Source organism: Sus scrofa, chromosome 9 (assembly GCF_000003025.6).
Source record: "Sus scrofa isolate TJ Tabasco breed Duroc chromosome 9, Sscrofa11.1, whole genome shotgun sequence".
In the NCBI taxonomy this organism is placed as follows: Eukaryota; Metazoa; Chordata; class Mammalia; order Artiodactyla; family Suidae; genus Sus; species Sus scrofa.
This window is the reverse complement of record NC_010451.4, coordinates 133163432-133184847: the sequence shown is the minus strand read 5'-3', so window position 1 is coordinate 133184847 and position 21416 is coordinate 133163432. Positions and strand designations below refer to the sequence as shown.

At 49.9% G+C, this 21416-nt stretch overlaps 1 protein-coding gene across 7 annotated transcripts; it reads right to left on the bottom strand.

Annotated features, from left to right (window-relative positions):
• On the bottom strand, nt 803–20488 carry IRF6 (interferon regulatory factor 6). 7 transcript variants are annotated; one of them, XM_005667893.3, is made up of 9 exons: nt 20387–20488; nt 15974–16057; nt 15114–15295; nt 9680–9884; nt 8372–8500; nt 5427–5585; nt 4020–4412; nt 2931–3049; nt 803–2273 (listed from the first exon to the last, which is right to left on the bottom strand). In XM_005667893.3, exons 3-9 carry the CDS (start codon nt 15285–15287, stop codon nt 2049–2051), a joined length of 1404 nt encoding a protein of 467 aa, XP_005667950.1. In that variant the 5' UTR covers nt 15288–15295; nt 15974–16057; nt 20387–20488; the 3' UTR covers nt 803–2048.

Here is a 21416-nt window from a genome sequence, read left to right as displayed (position 1 = left end):
AGACCGAAGTGGACTTTCTTAATATGGCATGGTACAAATAGATACCAGTATTCTGGAGGATCAGGGCCTGCACCCAGATTACCATCTTGTTTTCTACTTAGGTCTTGGAGTTTAAATTACGTATAATTTCATCTTTTTTAAATGAGTAAAAGAGTCAGATAAAAGCAAAGTTAACAGATGAGACCAGTTTGCGGTAGTCATGGCTGCAGTGTTCTACGCTACTCTTCACCTTAACTGTTCACACCCAGCTACCTCCACAGGAAGGGAGACAAGCAGGTGTGTGCTAGGTGAGCCTTTTCCAGAAAAGCACTGCCCTGCCCTTCTTCACTCTGACCTTAACACATTAAACACCCCTTTTTTCCCAAGTGCAGAAAAATCCAAATGAGAAGACTGAAAAAAATCTCCATACCACAAGGAACTCTCCTTGCCTCCTCTGTAGTCAGAGGAGTCGGTCTGGGATACCCAGCTCACTCAGGTCTTCCTCAAAGACGCGGGCAAAAAAGGAGTTTCTGCTGTGGCTCAGTGGGTTAAGAATCCGACTGCAGCAGCATGGGTCACAGCAGAGGTGTGGGTTCCATCCCAGGCCCAGCGTAATGGGTTAAAGATCTGGCATTGCCACCGCTCAGGCCCAGGAACTTTCATGTGCTTGGGATGTGGCCATAAGTTAAAAAAAGAAGAGGGAGAAGGAAAAAAAAGAGATCTACCCTCTCGGAAAGCCATCACCGAGTCATGGACTCTCATCTAAACACACACACACACACCACACACACACACACACACACACTAGTACAGACATACCTCATTTTATTGCGTTATTTGTGCTTTATTGCACTTTGCAGATACTGTGTTTTTTACACATTGAAGGTCTGCAGTGACCCTGCATCAGCAAGCCTATTGGCGTCATTTTTCCAACAGCATTTGCTCACTTGCTGTCTCTAGAACATTTTGGTATTTCTCACAATATTTAAAACTTTTTCATTATCTTTTTGTATGGCCATCAGTGATCTTTGATGTTACTATTGCAAAAAGATTATGACTCTCTGAAGGCTCAGAGGAAGGTTAGCATCTTTTAGCAATTACAGTAACTTAATTAGGGCATGCACATTTGTATTTTCAGCGGTAATGCTATTACACACTCAACAGACTACAGTGTAATGTAAACCTAACTTTTATACACACTGGGAAACCAAAACAATTTGACTTGCTTTACTGCAATATTCACTTAATTGTAGTAGTTTGGAACGGGCCCCTCAGTATCTCCAAGGTATGCCTGCATGTAAATGGTGGTAGGTTGAACACCCGACAACCAATTCTACAGGCGCCCTAAGCCTTCTATGTTAACAGCTTCCCTTTAGAAGCTCGATTTATGAGCTTTTACTCTACAGGCTGGGTGACTTTCAGACTTTGGCACCTATTTCTATTTAGATATCAAGTTTGGTTCCTAAGCAACCAGCCGGGGCCCCTCCCTCCTCCTTTGCCCATCCGGGAGCCAGCTGACTGTACTAGTAGAACAGGTCAAACGAAGATCAATCCTGGGCAAATCAGTGCCTGAGGGGACTTCAATGAAAGCAAGGAAAAAAAAAAGCAGTGCAAGATCAAGGCAGAAGGGTTCCGTTCCAGGCAGTGTTGCCATGTACAAGTAGAATGAAGTCATCAAGGCAGAGCTTTAAACCTGGTGTTATTTAAGTATCATTCCAACTCCTTCCCTTCACAGTAATGAATCTGAAGCACAGAAGTTAAATGATTCGGTTCAAGGTCACACTGTTGGAAACAAGGCGGCAGCTTGAACCCTGGTATCCAAACTCCCAGGCCAGCTCTCCTTCTACTATGTTACTCTACTCTCAGGAGGTTTAAAAGAGGAAAGGGAAAGCATGGAGGGTGATTTTTCCATAAATTAAATCAATTTTAAAGCCAGGCATATTTGGAGAGTCAGAGTACTAATATGGTTAGAAGAAAGGTTTAAAAGTTGGGTAAATCTGAATAATAAAAAATATCAATATGTACAATATTGTAAAAAAAAAAAAAAAGAAGGAAGATGGCATTCGTGATTACTGGGCTGGCAGGGCAGGGGGCATTTGCATGCTAGGGGTGGGCTGCATGGGCTGCCAGCTTTCCTGGGTTTGGAGGATGCGGTACAGCTGCTTCAGCTGGGCAACGATGTTATCCTTGATGTCGGGAGTTGAGATCTGCAGGCGGACGCTGCCACTGTCAAAGGATCGTGTAAAATCACCAGAAAACATCTCATAGATCATTCGCGCCACCACGGGAATGACCTGTTCAGACAGAGAGCACACAGGTATCTGCTGAGAAGAAGGTATTTTAAACAGCAGGAGGGGCCCAAGATGGAAGAACCAGAGAGGCCATGGGGAAGCCCCACCTACCCACCCCACTCTAGTGTCTAGATATAGAACATGCCTTCATTTCGCTGGACCATCCTGCCAAGACGCACTTTAGAATTCAGTTCAGATGAAGGTAAAGAACCTAGAAGGAGCATCTCATCACATGCCTAAATAAAGAACTGCTTGTTTGGCAAGACTTTTACCCAAATCGCATCTATTGCCTATCTTGTTGCACGAATCCATGGCTAAACCCACATGTTCTTGCTGCCACTTCCCAGGATAAGTTCTTCTAAGTAGTTCAAAAAGTTTTTCCGAAAGAACTGGAAAGGGCCATATCTTGTTAGATTTCAGGAAGACTCTGATGTCAGTAAGAGAATAAAGTCTCCAAGAGTCAGTCGCTCACTTTGAGGACCCTGTATTCTCCAGCCTGGGCCAACTGTACAGTGTACAAAGCTTGAGTCACTCCTCCATCTGATGGGATTAAACCTACCCAGGCAGATGGAGCCTTGCTCAGAGCTCAACCCCACAGCCCTGGCGGCTTGAGCATTGATAAAAAGGCCAAGAGATGTTGACGCATTATTATCCCCTCACCTGAACCAAGATGAGTTTCCTTTCCAGGGGTTTTCCATCTGGCCATTCTTCCCCAAAGCATAAGTAGATCTCAAATGGTGGCTGCTTCTCTATCTGTCCTTTCTGGTGGGCGATAAGATCTGCAGAACAGGAAGAGGAGTGTCATATCCTGGGTTATTCCAGATCCTCTAGCAGGCACCATCTTTTGTGCTGTCCAATATAGCAGCCCACGAGACACAACATGTGGCTATTAAATTTATTTACTTATTTATTCGTCCTTCTGTCTTTCTAGGGCCACAGCCACGGCATATGGAGGTTCCCAGGCTAGGGGTCGAATCAGAGCTGTTGCTGCCAGCTTACTCCAGAGCCACAGCAATGCCACATCTGAGCCACCTCTGCGACCTCCACCACAGCTCATGGCAACGCCGGATCCTTCACCCACTGAGCGAGGCCAGGGATCGAACCCGCAACCTCATGGTTCCTAGTCAAATTCGTTTCCTCTGCGCCACGACGGGAACTCCTGACTATTAAATTCAAATGAATTACAATTAAATAGTTCTTCGCACTTACGAAGGCAATAGCCACATGTGGCCAGTAGTTACCACACTGAACAGCTTAAATCTAGACACTGTCATCATTTCGGAGGGCTCTATTGGATATCATTTAAAGTGGAACTGGGGTTTAGACCACACGGGAGGATTCACGTCTCAGTGCTCTCCCTAAATATCTCTGCGGGAGTTTGTCACTCACATCTGCCCCAAATGAGAAGGGTATGTGTTTTGCTGCTGCTGCTGAACAGGGTCACCTTCCAAAGTGAAAGGTAAGCTGGGAGATTTGGGGAGCAATGACAAGGCTCTCCCTCTTCTGTCAAGAAAGGAGCCACAACCAACCTAAAACTGGCTTCAGAGACATAGCTTTGGAGTAGAACACCATCTTTGTTGCCCAGTTCACTTTTATTTTTTCAGAATCAAGGTTCTCTTCTACCTGGACTTCCTCCAGAAGAAATGTTTTGGTTAAGATCTTTGCAGAGCCAGGAAAGGGGGCCAGGAAGGAGGACGTCACACTTGCAGGGAGCAGTTCCCACCATCCATCTTCTGCAAAAAGACTCACCGCTAAGGAACGTTTCCAGACAAAACAGTTTGACCTTCTTTTGCCTCTCAATCAGGTTGGGGGCAACCAGCGATGGGGCACATGGCCCAGACCAGTACACCTTGCACTGGCACAGCCTGATGGCATAAATGGCGTGGCCGCTGACCTCCAGGATCAGTCCTCTGTCCATGACATCTAGCAGCTTGCTGGTGAACAGCTTCTGCTTCTCGTTGGTGATGTGCTCCGGACCTGGGAACTTGACCTGCTCCAGGCTGACAGGACCAAAGAGCTCCTCCTGGTCAGGCATGGGGCCCAGGTCCCCGTAGAAGAGCCGGCAGCCCTGGGGGTTGCTCACGGTCATGGTCTGCCCATACTCCTTCCCACGGTACTGAAATTTGATGTCCAGGTCCGTCACTGCAAGGCGAGAGAGGACAGTGAGAGTCCTGCTCTGGCGCTCTGCCTGCCCTTCCCTAAGACTCATGCAAGTCCATCAAGATCAAGCCACCTTTCGATCAGCTTCAGGAAGGCCACTGCAAAGTTATCCTTCCTGCAATAAAGGGCCACATCAACATATCCCTGGAATAGTCACTCAAAAGGCTGCCTTGAAGCAAACAGTTCAAAGTCCAGCTATACTATCTCAGTGCAGTCACCACACCCTAACAGCTGGAATTTTCCCACCGAAGTACTGGGTCCTGGTCTCCCCATTTCATACTGAGTCTTTACATCAATAGGCATTGGAAGGAGCTAAAAACTAAGGCTTCTGCTTTGTGTATCATTTTTGACTCAAACCAGAGGAACAAGAAGAAATACCAAGCCGTCTTTCTGATAATTACACAGATGAACACCCACTGTTGAACTATTCTAATAATACATTATAGAAGGACATCGTTCATAGCAAGGAAAATGTTCACTCGCCAAGTGAACCCTATAGGTATCATCAAAGCTATCAGCCTCTTGGACCAAATACTGGTACTCACCCCTGCTCCCCCACCCCCCGGCCCCCCGACCATGTGCAGTGTGAAAGGGAGATGGGCAATGACACATCCTCCACTGAGATCAATTTGTGCCCAATTCACAAAGAGATTTTCCCTGGGTCCTAAAAACCCTCCAAATCCACCGCCTTTAACTTCCCTCTGCTACCCCTAGCCTTGTCCCCAAATCCCCTAGCCAAGCTGATACACCCAGGCCTTCCACCGGGGAGTACCCTAGAGTGGCACAGCAACCAATCAGAGCATGCCCAGGGCGAGTGCGTCTGCAAGAGTGTTTCTTTCCTTCTTCCCTGGTGACTCATCGGCCAGCCAGGAACCAGACACGGAGGCTGCCTGGAGGCCTGTTCTATACATAGCAAAGAAAAGGCGGCAGAAGGTGGACAGGAAATGACCTGTAATAGGAGCTGAAGATCCAGAGAAAAAACCAAGGCCCACTCACTTGGGAGAGAGCTGATCCACAGCTCTGGAGAGCTATAGAAAGGCTGGATAGGTGCCTGCGGTACTTCCATCTCCAGAGGTTCCGTTTTGGGCCACACTGCTTCAGGGCTACAGTTGCCCACACTGCAGTTGCCCACACTGGCTGGTGCTATGGGAGAACCTAGAAGACAAGGATGTGGGTGAGCCGGCACGGCACCACCCAGGCATATCCGCTGCTATAGGCTCTAAAACCTAAATGGTCAACTGATAAGAGTCCAACACTGGATCATGACTCAGTGCCTCAGCCCACCAAGAAGTCCCCCAACAAATACCAAAAGAAATAAGGTTCATTCCCCTGCTTCTACTGCCTAATCTTCTTAGTTCTCTGGTAAATTCATAATTCTGAAAACATGCATTTGCTGACATGTGAGTTTTCCTGGAGTTAAATTAGAATAGGCATGAACGAGAGATTCTCTGTTGACCCAACATTTGAACAGAAGTGAACGCAACTGAATTAGTTGATTAGCTTTAGGGGTCAAATCAGAGCTGCCGCTGCTGGCCTACACCACAGCCACAGCAACTCGGGATCCGAGTCGCATCTGCAAGCTTGAGGACAGGGATCGAACCCGCATCCTCATGAACACTGTGTCAGGTTCTTAACCCACTGAGCACAATGGGAACTCCTAGAAATTCCTTTAAAAACAAGTATCTTTACATGCATAAAACAGCTGGAAGATACTGAAGAACTTGGAAAGCTCTGTCTCCTCCGGGGAAGGAGCCGGGATGTTCGGAGACAGGATGGACGGAAAACCTTTCAGTTGATTTGCTTTTTGTACCACTACGAACTGTACACCAGCTAAGAGTATTATTTATTCAAAAGTACCCAATTTCAGCTTTTAAAAGGAAGCATGAAAAGTGCATCCTATTTCTCCGCTATTGTCAAAGCTGGCTCAGTCCAAAATCTACAGATTTTTCCTCCTAGCCTCACCTTTCCGGCACCTATTCTTCAACAGCTTTTCTTCCTCAACTCCACAATGACAGAGGTGAAGTGTGAAGTCTCTTTGCCCCTTTGTGCACAAGTCTGCTTAAATCCAAGTACCCGCCTTATTTTTGTTTTCAATACATGTTCACATTGTTTCCATAAAGGATCCAAGGTGGCCCATAGCATAAGGCCGTACAACAGTAGCGTTAATCAAATTTGAAAAGAAATAGGAAATTGGGATCCTAGAAATAGGTCGCATGCTGTTAACGGGTGAGAATAACAGAATGAGTCAGCCAAGGATTTGAAAAAGGATCTCACGTTTCCAAATGCCTTAAAATTTCACTAACTGGGAACGCAGTTTGTGGTAATATTGACTTGAGAGAGCGCTATGATATTTGTCTTTACTCACTGCTTGGTCACAAAGTTATAAATGACAGGCTAAGTGACAGGACAAGTAGATAGATGATTAAGAGTCATTTCCTGATATGCAAGGGGTAGGGACATTGCCTAGAGTAAGTACTCCAAAATCCTAAAAGAGTCGTCTTCTTTTTTTGCTGCACCTGAAACATGCAGAAGCTCCTGACCCGGGGATTGAATCTGTGCCACTGTAGTGACATCACCAGATCTTTAACCCACTGAGCCACAGGGAACTCCTGGAGTCATCTTGACATATTAAATTTTCTAGATGGCACAAGTATCTCACTTGACCCTTAGCAGCTAGATGGAACTTAGAAAGGCAGTGAAAAGCTGCTCAACTGAAATATGTCCTATGAGCAGGAGCATGTCAGTGGATAGTGCAAGTGCAGAGGCTGAAAGAGCAATTCACCTGTGTTTGAGCATCCTCAGAATGTGCAATGGGAGATGCAGTACCCGCTCTGCCACATAGTAATCCTCCAACTCTACACTCATTTTTCCTGGGGAGCTGAATTCAAAAAGTCTATCAAAAAGGGGGGGGGTGCCTGTCACGGCTCATCAGTTAACAAATCTGACTAGCATCCAGAGGACGCAGGTTCAATCCCTGGCCTTGCTCAGTGGGTTACAGACCCGACATTACAGTGAGCTATGGTGTAGGTCAAGGATGCAGCTCGGATCCTGTGGGGCTGTGGCTGTGATGTAGGCCAGCACCTACAGCTCTGATTCGACCCTAGCCTGGGAACCTCCATATGCCACAGGTGGGGCCCTAAAACGCAAAAAAAAAAAAAAAAAAAAAAAAAAAGATTAAAGTCTCTAATAGATACATTCTACTAGAGCCCAGTATTAAGTGCTGCAGATGCTGCAAATTTTCCATGATATAGCCTTGGGAGAGCAGGCCCTGTTAAGGAACTGATGGAAAATTTATACCGAGGGAAATAGTGGAAGAGTCTACCTATAATTCATTAAGATGATGTCTGCGCTCAGCCTGAAGGAAATCAGCAAAATGTAAAACAGCTAATGTTGGAGTTCCCGTTGTGGCTCAGTATCCTGACTCGTATCCATGAGAACATGGGTTCAATCCCTGGTCTTGCTCAGTGGGTTAAGGATCCGGCATTGCCGAAAGCTATGGTCGGTGTAGGTCACAGATGCAGCCTGGATCCTGCGTTGCTGTGGCTGTGGGGTAGGCCGGCAACTGCAGCTCCAGTTCGACCCCTAGCCTGGGAACCTCCATATGCCGCAGGTGTGGCTCTAAAAAAATTTAACAATAAAAATTAAAAAAAAAAAAACCTAATGTATTTATAAGTGGGTTTAAGAATGAATTTAATTTTTTAATTTTTCTGAATCATCAAGATTCAGACGGTGTTCTCTGTACCTAGAAACCACCCCACCGGGACAACTGGGCCTGTGGGGTTCCTTGCCTATGACCCCTCTACCTGCTAACAGACTGGCAGCTTGGCCACAGGGCCCGGCCACTCCTCCCAGTGCAGTGGTGCCTGAGGGGTCGGCAGTTGCGAAATCAAAGCCCCTAGCATCCTCCTCATCCCTCTGTCCCACCCAGCACCCCCACTCACCATTGATGTTCAGGAAGGGGAAGGTGTCCTGGATGGGAACGTGGTGCTGTGACTGGTCCAGCTCATCTTCCTCATCCTCATCATCCACATCATTATCCTTCTCATCCCAGGGAGCAGAGCCAGTGGATCCTGCCCAAGAAACAGATGCACAGGCCTGCAAGTGAGCTGCTCAGGTGGCGCTGTCATCCCTGCCACTGACCAGCACAGGGCTCCTCGGGCTCAGTGTGCACCCTCAATGCCCTAGCCAAAGAGTGGGAGCCAAGGGGGTTCACCCCACTTCCAATCCTCCTACAGAGCCTGAAATCGAGCGCTCGCCCCCTCCCCTACCCAGGAGCGGCAGACCCTTCTTCCTTCTTCGGGAAATCTTTTCATTCCTACTCTACACCTCTTTCTACATAGCAGACCACAGCCCCTCTCATTTGTAAGCCTAACGTGAGGACAGACCCTTCCCTCGTGGCAGGGCCTCACCAGATTCATTGGAGGTGAAGTCTAAATTTTCTGGCTTAGGCGTTCCCGTCGTGGCTCAGTGGTTAACAACCTGACTAGCATCCATGAGGACACAGGTTCGATCCCTGGCCTCGCTCAGTGGGTTAAGGATCCAGCGTTGCCGTGACCTGTGATGTAGGTCACAGAGGTGGCTGGGATCCCACATTGCTGTGGCTGTGGTGTCGGCCAGCAGCTACAGCTCCAATTTGACCCCTAGCCTGGGAACCTCCACATGCCACAGGTGCGGCCCTAAAGAGACAAAAAGACTAATTAATTAATTAATTTTCTGGCTTAGTCTGCACTAAATAGAAGGTGATACTCTCTTAGCAAAGGCATCCTACAATTTAAGTGATCACCCGCCCATCATTTATAAAGAGAACCTAATAGCTTTTACGATGTCATGTCAATTGATTCTTAAAAATAGCCTCTGAAGTAGGCAAGATGAGAGCCCAGATTTTACAGTGGAGGAAATGAGGCTCAAAAGGTCATATGACTTGACTCAGTGTCTCACAAGCAGGGAAGTGAAAGAACTAGGTATAGAACTTAAACCTCCTGAGTTTTAATTCCTCCTTCTTCCGAACTCTCTGGCCTCTCTTCGCAGCGTGGAGTCGCGAGAGAAGCTGTTTTTACCGAGCCCTGTGCTCCCTCCACTTTCTCACGCTGCCCTGTTCCACCAAGTGAGCAGCAAGACTCTGCTGAGTCTCGATCGTTTGTTCTCTGGGTCCTTCCTGGGAAAGGCCTTTCCAGTCTTAAACTTTGTAAGCGAGGCAATTTTCAAGTCAACTGTGTCTTTCAGGGTCCAGCCCGGCAGCTGCGCCTCACCTGGGTTGACGACGGAGCCCTGGGGCTGGGGGATGTCGCACACTTGATAGATCTTCACGGGGTTCATGGGCACCTCCTTGGTGCCGTCGTACATCAGGTTGAACTCCCTGCTCTTGTTGAGCGCACAGCGGAGCTGGGCCTTCCATTTCGCTGGGTCGGGGTCATCAACCCCCTCCTGGTACTTCCCCGTCTCCACAGCCCAGGCCTGGAAGACAGGAAACTGCCCTGAGTGCTTTGGCGGCCGACCAGAAACACTGCAAAGTGGGCCCAGCCGTTCAGACGCACACGCACCCCCGCCCGACCGCCCATCATCCCGACCCCAGTGTCCACGAACGCAGCCGGAGAGTCCTCCCTGAGGCCAGGGCAAGGCAGGGCTGAGAGAAATTCAGCCAAACGCAAACACAGTCTTTCGAAAAGAGGCGCCTCATCTCAAGTGTCGCTGCCAGTACCACCTGTCAAGACCACAGTGGCCATAAGAAAGGGTCAACCACGAAGTCGGAGCTCCTGCCGAGGCGCAGTGAGTGAGGAATCCCACTGCAGTGGCTCGGGTCACTGCAGAGGCTCGGATTTGAACCCTAGTCCAGCGCAGTGCGTTAAAAGATCCGGCGTTGATGCAGCTGCAGCACAGGCTGCAGCTAAAGGCTGATTCAGTCCCTGGCCCGGGAACTTCAATATGCCCTTATTTATTTATTAAAAATAAATAAAGAGGAGTTCCAGGTGTGATGCAGTGGATTAAAATCCAACTACAGTGGCTCAGGTGACTGCAAAGGCACAGGTTCTCTCTCCAGCCTGGCTCAGTGGGTTAAAAGGATCTAACCTTGCTGCACCTCTGGCTCTGACTCAATCCCTGGCCCAGGAACTTTCATGTGCTACGGGTATCACCATAAAAATAATAATAATAATAAAGTAAAATTTTTTTAAAAAAAGAAAGAAGGAGTTCCCCTCGTGGCTCAGTGGTTAACGAATCTTCCTAGGAACCATGAGGTTGCGGGTTCAATCCCTGGCCTTGCTCAGTGGGTTAAGGATCCAGCGTTGCCGTGAGCTGTGATGTAGGTCACAGATGTGGCTCAGATCTCACGTTGCTGTGGCTCTGGCGTAGGCCGGCAGCTACAGCTCTGATTGGACCCCTAGCCTGGGAACCTCCATATGCCATGGGAGCGGCCCCAGAAAAAGGCAGAAAAAAAGACAAAAAATAAAAATAAAAAAGAAGAGGAGTTCCCATCATGGCTCAGGAGAATCAAATCTGACTAGCATCCATGAGGACACAGGTTCAATCCCTGGTCTCACTCAGTGGATTAAGGATCTGGCGTTGCCGTGAGCTGTGGTGTAGGTCACAGACTAAGCTCAAATCCTGCGTTGCTGTGGCTGTATTGTAGGCCAGTGGCTACAGCTCCAATTTGACCCCTAGCCTTGGAATCTCCATATGCCAAGGACGTGGCCCTAAAAAGACTAAATAGATAAATAAATAAAAGAAAAGAAAAACAAAAGAAAAAGTCTGGAACAAATATACACTGAAATATCAATGGTAACTTTGGAGAGCAGGATTTCAGTTAATTTTTTTTTTTTACTTGTTTTTGACATGAATTATTTACATAATACGAAGGAAGAGGGAGATGGCGTACGATATGAAGTGTTTGGCCTTGCTGTTCCCCCTGGCTTGTCTTCAGTCCGATGCACAAATAACTATAGACCAAGTGCCTTTAGGATAACAGCTTGCAGGAGGGTAGGAAGCACGCTGTGGGGGGTGAGCCTGCCTCGGCTTGAGGCTGAGGGTCTCAAGGACCAACAACCACCCCCCCCACCCCCTGCCCACCTTCCCTGCTTCCCCAGACTTCGACATGAGAAACATTAGGCTGGAAACACCACTGGCTAAAACCACTGGGGCCCTGGCTCCCTGGTTTTCACTTTCTGGATCTAACAGGCATTTGTTTCTGCTCACAAGACGGCCACGCTCCCCCGCTGCCAACGTATATGCGTCCGTCCATCTCGAAGCTTTCTTCAAAGGTGTGTCGTGATACAGGTGATACAGAAAATGCAGATGTCGTGATGTGGAGTTAACAGAGGACGCTCAGGATCAGGACGTGCTCGGCAGCCTGTGCAAGCCGGCATGGTGTGGGCCTCCTTCGGTCCCAGCTCCGGCCTCTGCTCCTGGCTACAGACTTCTCCCTCAAGCCGAAATGGAACTTTTTGTCCCCTCATCCATTGAGACCTCTGGTCACCCTCAGGCACGCCCTGCAAAGCCTCACAATCATGAGGAAGATTCTTCTAATCTAAATCCTTCTCCTGGCGTTCCCATCACGGCTCAGTGGTAATGAACCCAACTAGTACCCATGAGGACGTGGGTTTGATCCCTGGCCTCGCTCAGTGGGTTAGGCTGTACTGTGTTAGGTCGCAAGCACGGCTCCGATCTGGTGTTCCTGTGGCTGTGGCAGCTCCAATTTGTCCCCTCGCCTGGGAACTTCCATCTGCCGCCGCCGGTGCCGACATAAAAAGACAATGAATCGATCCATCAGTCCTCCTCCAATTCACTGACTTCTTCCTCCATCTTCTCAGACACGGGGTCTCCTCTCCTGTTGTTGTCGTTGCTGTTGTTGTCCGTGCCCGGGGCATGCATGTGGAAGTTCTCAGGCCAGGGATCAAACTCACGCCACAGCAGCAACCAAGCTGCTGTGACAATGCTGATCCTTAACCCACGGGCCGCACGGGAACTCTTACTTGTTTATCAGTATGGAATGAAGAAGTTTGAGACAGCTGCTGCCTCCAGTAATTCAGCAAGCGCCCTTCCATCCAACGCCCCATAGGGATTTCAGCCTCACTGGTCCCTGGTGCTGGCTGCTGCTTCCCCACGGTTTTTTCCTGTTTCTTTGATCTTCTGTGCTCAGTCCTCTTCTGGTCCCACCCAGCAGCTGGGGCTGTGTTGACTTTGGCATGGGGCTGCAGATTGCTGTGGCTCCCTAAATCCCTGCCCCTCCAAGGAAAGGGGCCAGACCAACACAGAACCATAGCCCCAGGCTTCCTGCTCCCAACCCAGCAGTCCCCATCCCACTTAGACAGTGCCAAGGACCCGCGGCTGACGCCAGAGGCTGGTACCCAGCCCACGGCAGTCGTGGGGCTTTAAGAACATTCTTGGTTCAAACCCATTCGGACTTCTGCTTCTGAGATTTTGGTCACTGGGCAGGTCTCTATTTCTCTTCCTAAAATGGACACAGTCCCTGCATTTTTGTGGTAATTTACGAGTCCCTTCCCATACATTGTGTCACTCAGTTCTCACAACAATCCCGTGAGGCAGGCAAGACTGGTTTTATCCCCATTTTACTGAAGGGGAAGCTAAAGCCCAAAGAGCCTTGTTTGATTGATGGTAGTAGGATCTGAAGCCAGGTCTTCTGATTCCTGGTCGGAAGGGGCAGTATGATAATGGGGGGCCGGGGGGGCAGTCAGGCCTGGGTTCAAATCCCGGCCCCATCGCTTATTGACCGTGTGATTTGGGTTACCGAGCCCCTCTGAGACTCAGCTTTTGCATCTGCAACGTGAGGGTAACGCCTCCCTTAGAGCATTGTCAGGACTCAGCGAGATGACGGCTATGGAGCGGGCACCCACACAATGCCCCCCTCCCCCGCCTCCCCCCCCCCAATCCTACCAAAGGCTGTCTGAGCTCGGATCTGTGAAAGTGCTCTCACTCTCCTCCTGACACCCAGGGCCCTCCCTTAGCATTCTGCAAACAGATACGCAGATGTAAATTAGACAGAGCAGCTTCCCACAGGCACCCCTTCCTCAAGCTCTAAGCACCCAGATCGCTCTCATGAGTGGGGCTTTCAGGAACCAGCCTCTTGCCCCCTGGCCAGCACCACCAGACACTTGAACAGCATATCCAGTTTCAGACCAAGATCACAGAGAGAGACGGGCTGGGCCCGGGCAGGCCTCCCCCTCTGATGCCAGCTCCAACACTGGGTGCTGGTTTATCGTGTTTTCCTTCTCTCTTTTCTATCACTGTGAATTTTTACATCAGAAGCGTTCAGTCACTCCTGTCCTCTAAGGCCAGTTTCTCCCCACCTCTCATCGCTGCACCTGGTGTAACAGCTGGGTAGAAATAACTCTAAGACAGCTCTCCACTGAGGCATGAGCTCACCATTCCTGATCTGATCTCGGCAAGACCCTGGGGCATCAATCTTGAGACGCCTGACTTCGGCTTATCGTCAGGGAAGACGTGGGGAAACGCACTTTGTGTCTTGAGGTTAGAGGAACTAAAGCTACTCGTGAGATGGACAACTGACCAGAACAGAGAAGCTGGTCCGGAGCAGAGGTACAGGTTCCGGGCTTACAAACCACCTGACACCCCTTCCCACCATCAGCTTCCCACCTACTTCTGTCTTAGACTTTGTTTTCACTTACATTTCATAAAATGCCATGTGATTAAATTTTGTTGTCAGTTAACCAAAATAACTCTCAAATCAAAGCTATTCTCTCTCTCTCTCTTTTTTTTTTTTTTTTTTTTTTGGCCTTTTTAGGGCCACACCCAAGGCATATGGAAATTCCCGGGCTAGGGTTGAAATCGCAGTTGTAGCTGCCAGCCTACACCATAGTCACAGCAATGCGGGGTCCGAGCTGCATCTGTGACCACAGCTCATGGCAACACTGGATCCTTAACCCACTAAACAGGGCCAGGGATCAATCCCTCATCCTCATGGATACTGGCCGGGTTCATTACCACTAAGCCGAAATGGGAACTACCAGAGCTGTTATTTAGTTAAGAAAACATACTTTGCACGGGGAACTATATCCAACCACTTGTGACAGAACATGATGGAAGATAATGTGAGAGAAAGAATGCATGTGCATACGTACAACTGGTTCACTTTGCTGTACAGCAGGCAGTGACAGATTTTAATAAATCAACTTTAATAAAATTTTTTTTTTAAAAAAGAAAACATACGTTAAGTAGAGGCTGTGGATGGAGCAAAATATTTTAATATCAAAAGAAAAACTTGCAGAGGGCCCCTGACACCCAGCCTGCTAAGACTCAGCAGTTCTGCCCTGGAATGAAGAGCCAGTCCCAGGCCGAAGCACCGATCTCCACGGCAGGAGCCCTGAGTAAATGCAGGGTCCATTGCTGGCGGACCCTCGTGAATCTAGGAGTAACCACAACACACACGCACTTACAGGAGTTTAGCCAATCACACCTGGGATCCTGTGGGCAGAGAGTTGAGTACTGTGGACCAGTGGGGAAGACTATACGGGCTCAACCATTACAGACGTGCCCCGACATGAGAAATGACTGTGCCTGCCCCCCCCATCATAAACATTCTCTCTGTCACATCAGCATTGTGGATCTGGTACGTTCTTCATGCCAACACTGAAAACAGAACGGAACCAAACGCCAGAGAGGTCTGAGGGAGCTGGAAAACAACTGGAGTCAGACAGTAAAAGCAGACTTTACCTTGAAAATGGTATTTTCCTCCTCCTGTTGGGGGCTATGCCGGGTGGCATGTTTCCAGGGAATCTGGAAGCGTTTGGAGTCTCTGTGCAGCCAGATGAGCCCAGGGTACAGGCCACTGTCCACTTGGGCTACCAGCCAGGGCTTCAGCCGAACTCTTCGGGGGTGGAGGGCCATGATCTGGGCTGGGGGGAGGAGGAAGAAGTGAGGAGAATTAGGCCAGCCCCCGGGAAAGGTTCCCAGCCCCTGTTCCCGTATGCTGGAGCTACAGTTTCATTAGATTACAGCACAGAAACTAAATATGGGAATAAACTGTGCCAGGTGGAGAGGAAAAGAAAAGAGGTTAAAAGGTTCCTTTGATTCTTATTCCAAAGCCATTTATACTTCATGCTCCAGCCAAGTCAGACTTATCATGAAAGTAGATCGAATTTCTTCTATTTAAATCCCGAAGCAGAAAAATAAAAAGATGATGTCATTCCTGCTGGGACTGCGTCTTTCCTGAAGCAAGGGCTTTGGAAGAGAAGAAAAGTTACTCTTTCCAGTCTCATCTCGGGAGAGGGAAGGAAGAAGTATGGAAACAGCAAAAGGATATGGATGCTCCTTGAGTAAGAACTTGAAGCGCACTCTTTTCTGTTCCGTTCCTTTTGACCAAGCCCACAGCTCCCAGGGCATGGATCAAACCCGAGCCACAGCAGCCACCCAAGCTGCAACAGTGACAACGCCAGGTCCTTAACCCACTGGACCCCAGAGGAACTCCCAAAGCACACTCTCTTTTTAAATGAAGGGGCATGGGGGCACTTTAGTGCACCTGTGGGGAGAGAGGTAGGCAAGGGCCAGGTCCTGGTTCCAAAGTCCTCACTTACAGAGATGAGCGCGCAGGTGGATCCACGGGGATCTGAGTGCTGGGCCTCGAGTCAGTCTTCTTTTCTCTGGGCCACCCAAAGTTTCTGCACCAGGAAAAAAAAAAAAAAAAAAAAGGAGGCTGGTGGGGGAGGTCTGAGCTGGTCATCCACAGGACACTCCAGTGTCTGGGAGAAGGCTTGAAGCCCTGGAGCCACTTTCCCTGTAACTGAGTCTGGTAAAGCTCAGAAGCCCAAGAATAAATCAAATGCCACAGTTCCTAAGCCTGAGCCCTAAAAACACTTGGAAGACAAGCTCAGTACTGAGAGGACGGCCTCCTCGCCTGGGTCTGTTTATCGCCCCAGAGAAGCCGGGTTAAAGGGACGGGTGGCAGGAGGCAGCCTGGGTAAAGTCTGCAATTGATTCTCATAAGAACACAAGGGGCTGGCACCGCAGGTGACAGCAGAGCCAGCACTCAGAGCAGCAAACAAAGGCCCGCCCAGACTGGGTGCCTGAAGGAAAAACCAGTCACTGGAGAACTGTTTGCTGGGGATGTTGTGTTTAGCTTTTGCTGTTCTTATTTCACTTTGTTTTTGCTTCCAGTGACAAAGAGACGCCTGCAAAAGAACGTTCACCCAACAAATATTTGTTCGTCAGCTCCCGTGGGCAAGCACGATGTCAGTTACTAAACATGATGTTTTCATCAGACTCCCTGAAGAAATCCACACTGGAATTGCTCAAACCCCACAAAGCCCTGAGAAAAAGAGGATAAATAAGGGACCTTCACACCCAGAGAGTGTCCCACCTGGATCATGACTCAGACACCAAACCAGCTGAGTAAGCCGAGCCTCCCCCGCCAGAGGAGCTTCGCTGAGGGGGTGGCACCAATCCATTGCCACTTACCCCACTAACCCCCCAGCCAGGCCCCCAACAAATAGGAAAGCTCAGACCCAACTTGGCCACTGGCCCTTTAAGAACAAGGCAGGACCTGCTCTTACCTGAGCCTTCTGACCCAGTTACGGAGACCTGCAACTGAAACCTTCCCCCGGGAGCCCGGCTAACCGTGGGCAGGTCACCGTGGGCAGGTGAGGTGGCACTGGGTGTTCTCAGCCTGGGTTTAGGTCGCTTTTGTAGGGCAGCAAATCAAGCCGTCAAACCAAGAGCATTTTTCCCTTATAAGGACGAGGGCGTGCGGATTCTCCCCAGGGCAAGTTCTAGCCTCCTCTTCCTTAGTCCCGGCCTGCCCGAGCTTAGGGGGATGGGGAGAGGGAAAGGAAAAAAATGGAAAATGGGCCACAAACTGGGCCCCCTAGGTGAAGGGCTTTTGAGATTTTTTTTTTTCTTTTAAGGGACGCACCTGCGACATATGGAAAGTTCCTGGGCTAGGGGTCACATTGGAGCTGCAGCTACTGGCCTACACCACAGCCACAGCAACACCAGCACCGAGTCCAAGCTGCGTCTGCAACCTACGCCACAGCCTGCAGCAACACCAGATCCTTAACCCACTGAGCAAGGCCAGGGTTCTAACCTGCACCCTCAGAGATACTACGTCAGGTTCTTAACCCACTGAGCCACAACAGAAACTCCGCTTTTGAGGATTTTTAATTCTGTGCTGGTCAGTCCTGTGTTGGGGCCTGGCAGACACATGAAGTCCACCTCTTGACGGATCATGGGCTTTGAAGAAAAGGGTTTATCCGCGTTGCTCCACAACACATCAAGAAAAAATTAAAGCAATCAGGCCAACACAAGGAACTGCACTGAGTGATGGGGACAGAGAAGCAGCCACCCATGGAGACGGATGATTAAGATCTAGGGACCTGCGTTCTTAGCCTTCTCCCAAGATGGCAGGACCCGGGAGAAACCCTGCCCCGGCCTCCTCCACACCCCACCTCCTTCAAGGCGAACCCTCCCTACCTTCTGAACCTCAGCCAGCGGCGCCTCCACCTGCCACCCAGTAACTAAGGCTATAAAAACAGGCAGCGAGGGGAAAATTGGAAGCAACCAAAATATCAGAGAAAAATGGCTCAAGAGACATTCATAACCTGCAATATCAAACAGCCATGAACATCGGAGCATCCTGATGAATTTTTATTGGATTTGGGGAAATGTTTAAATGGGCAGTTAAGGGGGGAAGGCAGCATACAACATTGACTGTAGAGAAGCGTCTCCATCTTGTAACATAACGTAGGCACTTGCACACATATGCACAGAGACTTTAAAAAGGGAAAGAAACAACACAGCGGTGCCGTAAATGCTTAATGGTTACCTGGCGGTAAGATTATGGCTGAATTTTATACTTGCCTATATACTTTTATAGATGACACATTTTCCTACAGTGGCATGTTTCAATTCACAATTTAAAAACAAAACACAAAACACTCCAAGCAGTATTTTTTTTTTTTTTTTTTGGCCACACCTGTGGCATGTGGAAGTTCTCGGGCCAGGGACTGAACCCTCGCCACAGGTGCAACCTGTGCAAGTAGCATTTTTTAACCACAAGAAGCCGGGACATGTCTCGCCCAATAGAAGGTATAAAAGCTAATAAAAACCATGGTAACAACACTCCTCTATGTCCACATAAACTTTATAGTTTTATGTGTTCCTCTACTTAACATGTCTGATTTCATCCTCGTGATTTAGAAGTGACATTATTACAATCCCAATTTTAGAGCTAAGTTAACCGGGGCATAGAAAATTGTTTTATTCAGAGCCTGGACCCAAAGCTTCAGAGGCAAGAGCGCGCTGTGCCGAATCTTGCCACTACGCCCGGCCTTCCAAGGCTCTCTTCTTCTGTACAGAAAGAGAGTAAACCAAAAACATCAGCAAAGATCCAAGCCACATGTGGGGGGGGGGTCAATGAAGTGGTGAGGGAGGAGACCCACTAACCATGACCCCACCTTCAAACACTCCTAAACCAGAGCTCCCTTTCAAAACACTCTTGCCACCCAAATCCCAATGCTCACAGAACCTCAGCCTCCTGGAACTCAGCTCTGTCTCTTAAAAGTCAAAGCCAGTGTCTCCAACAGGTATTGAACCACCCAAAGAAGAAAGACGCTAACCCATTAACTCCCACTGGGCCCTGAGCAGGGACATTTTTCAGGGCATGAACCACCCTCTCTCACACCCCCATTCCAAGGAACAGGTCCCCTATAAACACTGCCACCTCTGCAGCCCCTGCCCAGACTGGCTTCCAGGAACATAGCCACCCCACAGCCGCAATTCAGCTGTCAACGGTTTTGCTTAGAGTAAAACACAGGCTAGGTGGTGGGCCTGCTTTTTCCCTTCCTCCTGGAGCGCCCCGAAATGCCATCTTCCAAGTTCCCCGGTCTTTCCTGTTTGGTTTAGCCTCTTTCGGGGTAAGCTTTGGACCTCTAGCCGTAATTCCCACGCCCTTTCTCCCTGCTCAGCTGAAGTTGGGGGCGGGAGACAGGGAGCTGGAGGATACTGGGTGCTGCTGTCCTGCATTATACGTATATCCAACCCCAAAGTACTCTCCAGGGTGGGCAGCCGCCCAGGCCCTTCCCTGGCTTCCACTTTTGGCATCCACCAAGACAGCGGGGTTGGGGCAGAGATGACCCCTTGACCACAGAGCAGACTCCCTGTAAACAGTGGCACCCGGGGCTGCTTTCCAGCCAGGCCTGAAGGCTTTCCCCACGTCTCCACGCCCTCCCTCCAGCCCTTTCAGGCCAAGAGGGCCTCACCCCCAGAGCAACCACACCCAGCGCCACCCTCTCCAGCACCTAGAGTGACGACTTGTAATCCACGGACGCCTCCCAGACCCGGGACCCGGGGCCTGACTGCGCTAAACAAATTCCAGGAGTGAAAACTAACTAGTTAAAAGTTACTGGCCGCCCCTACCCCCAATTTCCCGGGAGCGCGCACCACGATCCAGGGCCAGCCGGCCTGGGAAATCCCTTCTTTGGGACCCAGGGCCGGCGGGCAGCGGCTGGTAGGACCAAAGCTAAGGAGGAGCCTTGGCTGCCCGACGGAGGGTGGGCAGGGGCAGAGAGCAGCGCACCCCAGTAGGGCGGGGGGTGGGGGAGGGAGTCGACAGAAGGGGGGGGAGGTCTGGAAGGGCCCAGCGCTCCCAGGCTAGGACGGTCCCAAAGCCACCTGGAGCACAGAGACCGGCCCCCTGCCCCAGAGGGTATCCCCAAACAAATAGACGTCCTTACGCAAGCTTTCCTCACCCCACGAACTCTGGAGGGGACACTTCTCCACCAGCGGGCGTGTCCTCCTTCGCGCAATCTACTCGCCAGAAGTTGGCGTCCCCACCTTTTCTCAATCCGCCGGCCAGAAGCGGACGTCCCTCCGAAACAAGTCCCCACTTAAGACCACCCGTCGCCACCGCGCTCTTCGACAGGTCGGGCGAGCAACACCTGGCTCCGCGCAGGTAGGACTGCGGGTTCCGCTCCCCGTCGCGCACCGGCCCTTACCTGCCCGGCCCAGGTGCGCCGCGCTCACGTCAGCGCCCCGCCCGGGGACGCCGCAGCCCCTCCGCCGTCCGGCCACGCCTCCCGGGTGTGGTCACGCCCCCCTGCGCTGCCGATTGGCGGGTTGCGAGAAATATGATACCAGGTGTTCCTGGGCCACCCAGGCCCGCCCAGCCCCTTCCCCACCGCCCTCCCCCGCTTCTAACGCGCGCTGAGAAAGTCCCCGGCTCAGATCTAGACCTGACCCTTGGGGCCGGTGGTCTTGTGAAGTGGAAGCGACCGGAAGGTCCGATCTAAGTCGAGAAAGTGCCTCCCCTCCTCCACGCCCCATAATCACTCTGCAGTACAGAGACAGTTATAACCACAAGGAAGAGTTTAGAGAGATGCGCGGTCGGCCTGTGCGGAGTAGGTGCGGAGAAGAGACTCAAGATTCTTGGTGCCTTTGAGGAAAGCGCCCAGGGAATTCTGCCTCTGCATTGCCTCTTACTCCTGTGACCCTGGGTTTCAGTTTCCTCATCCAGTCAGTGAGAAAAATAGTCCTGCCTTTTCCAAACACTGTCTGGTAATGATTAAAAGCATGGCCTTTGGAGCCAACTCCTGGGGTTCAAACCCGAATTCATCAGTTACTACGGCCTTGGGGAAGTTTTTTAAGCTCTCTGGGCCTCAATTTCTTATCCATAGAATGAGGTAAATAACAGTACCCACCTTGAAGGGCAAACAATTATTTCATATAAACTGCTTGGAACAATACTTGGCATTTCCCGAGTGCAGTATAAATGCTCACAATTTTTATCAGTGTAATAATAAAAAGTGCTATATAAAGAGTACCTCAAAAAAATAAAATAAAATGACATCTCCTACTAATTACCGGAAGTTCAAGCTATGTCCCCTAAGGGGTGCTTGATGAAAGCTCCCTCACTGGAGTTCCTGTCATGGTGCAGTGGTTAACGAATCCGACTGGGAACCATGAGGTTGCGGGTTCGATCCCTGGCCTTGCCCAGTGGGTTGGAGATCTGGTGTTGCCGTGAGCTGT

Coding starts and splice junctions, on each gene's coding strand:
- IRF6 (XM_005667893.3), bottom strand. CDS start 15,287: ATGGCCCTCCACCCCCGAAGAGTTCGGCTGAAGCCCTGGCTGGTAGCC. Junction 8,501..9,679: donor GGGCTCCGTCGTCAACCCAG/GTGAGGCGCAGC, acceptor TTTCTTGGGCAG/GATCCACTGGCTCTGCTCCC. Junction 4,413..5,426: donor GTGGATCAGCTCTCTCCCAA/GTGAGTGGGCCT, acceptor CTCGCCTTGCAG/TGACGGACCTGGACATCAAA.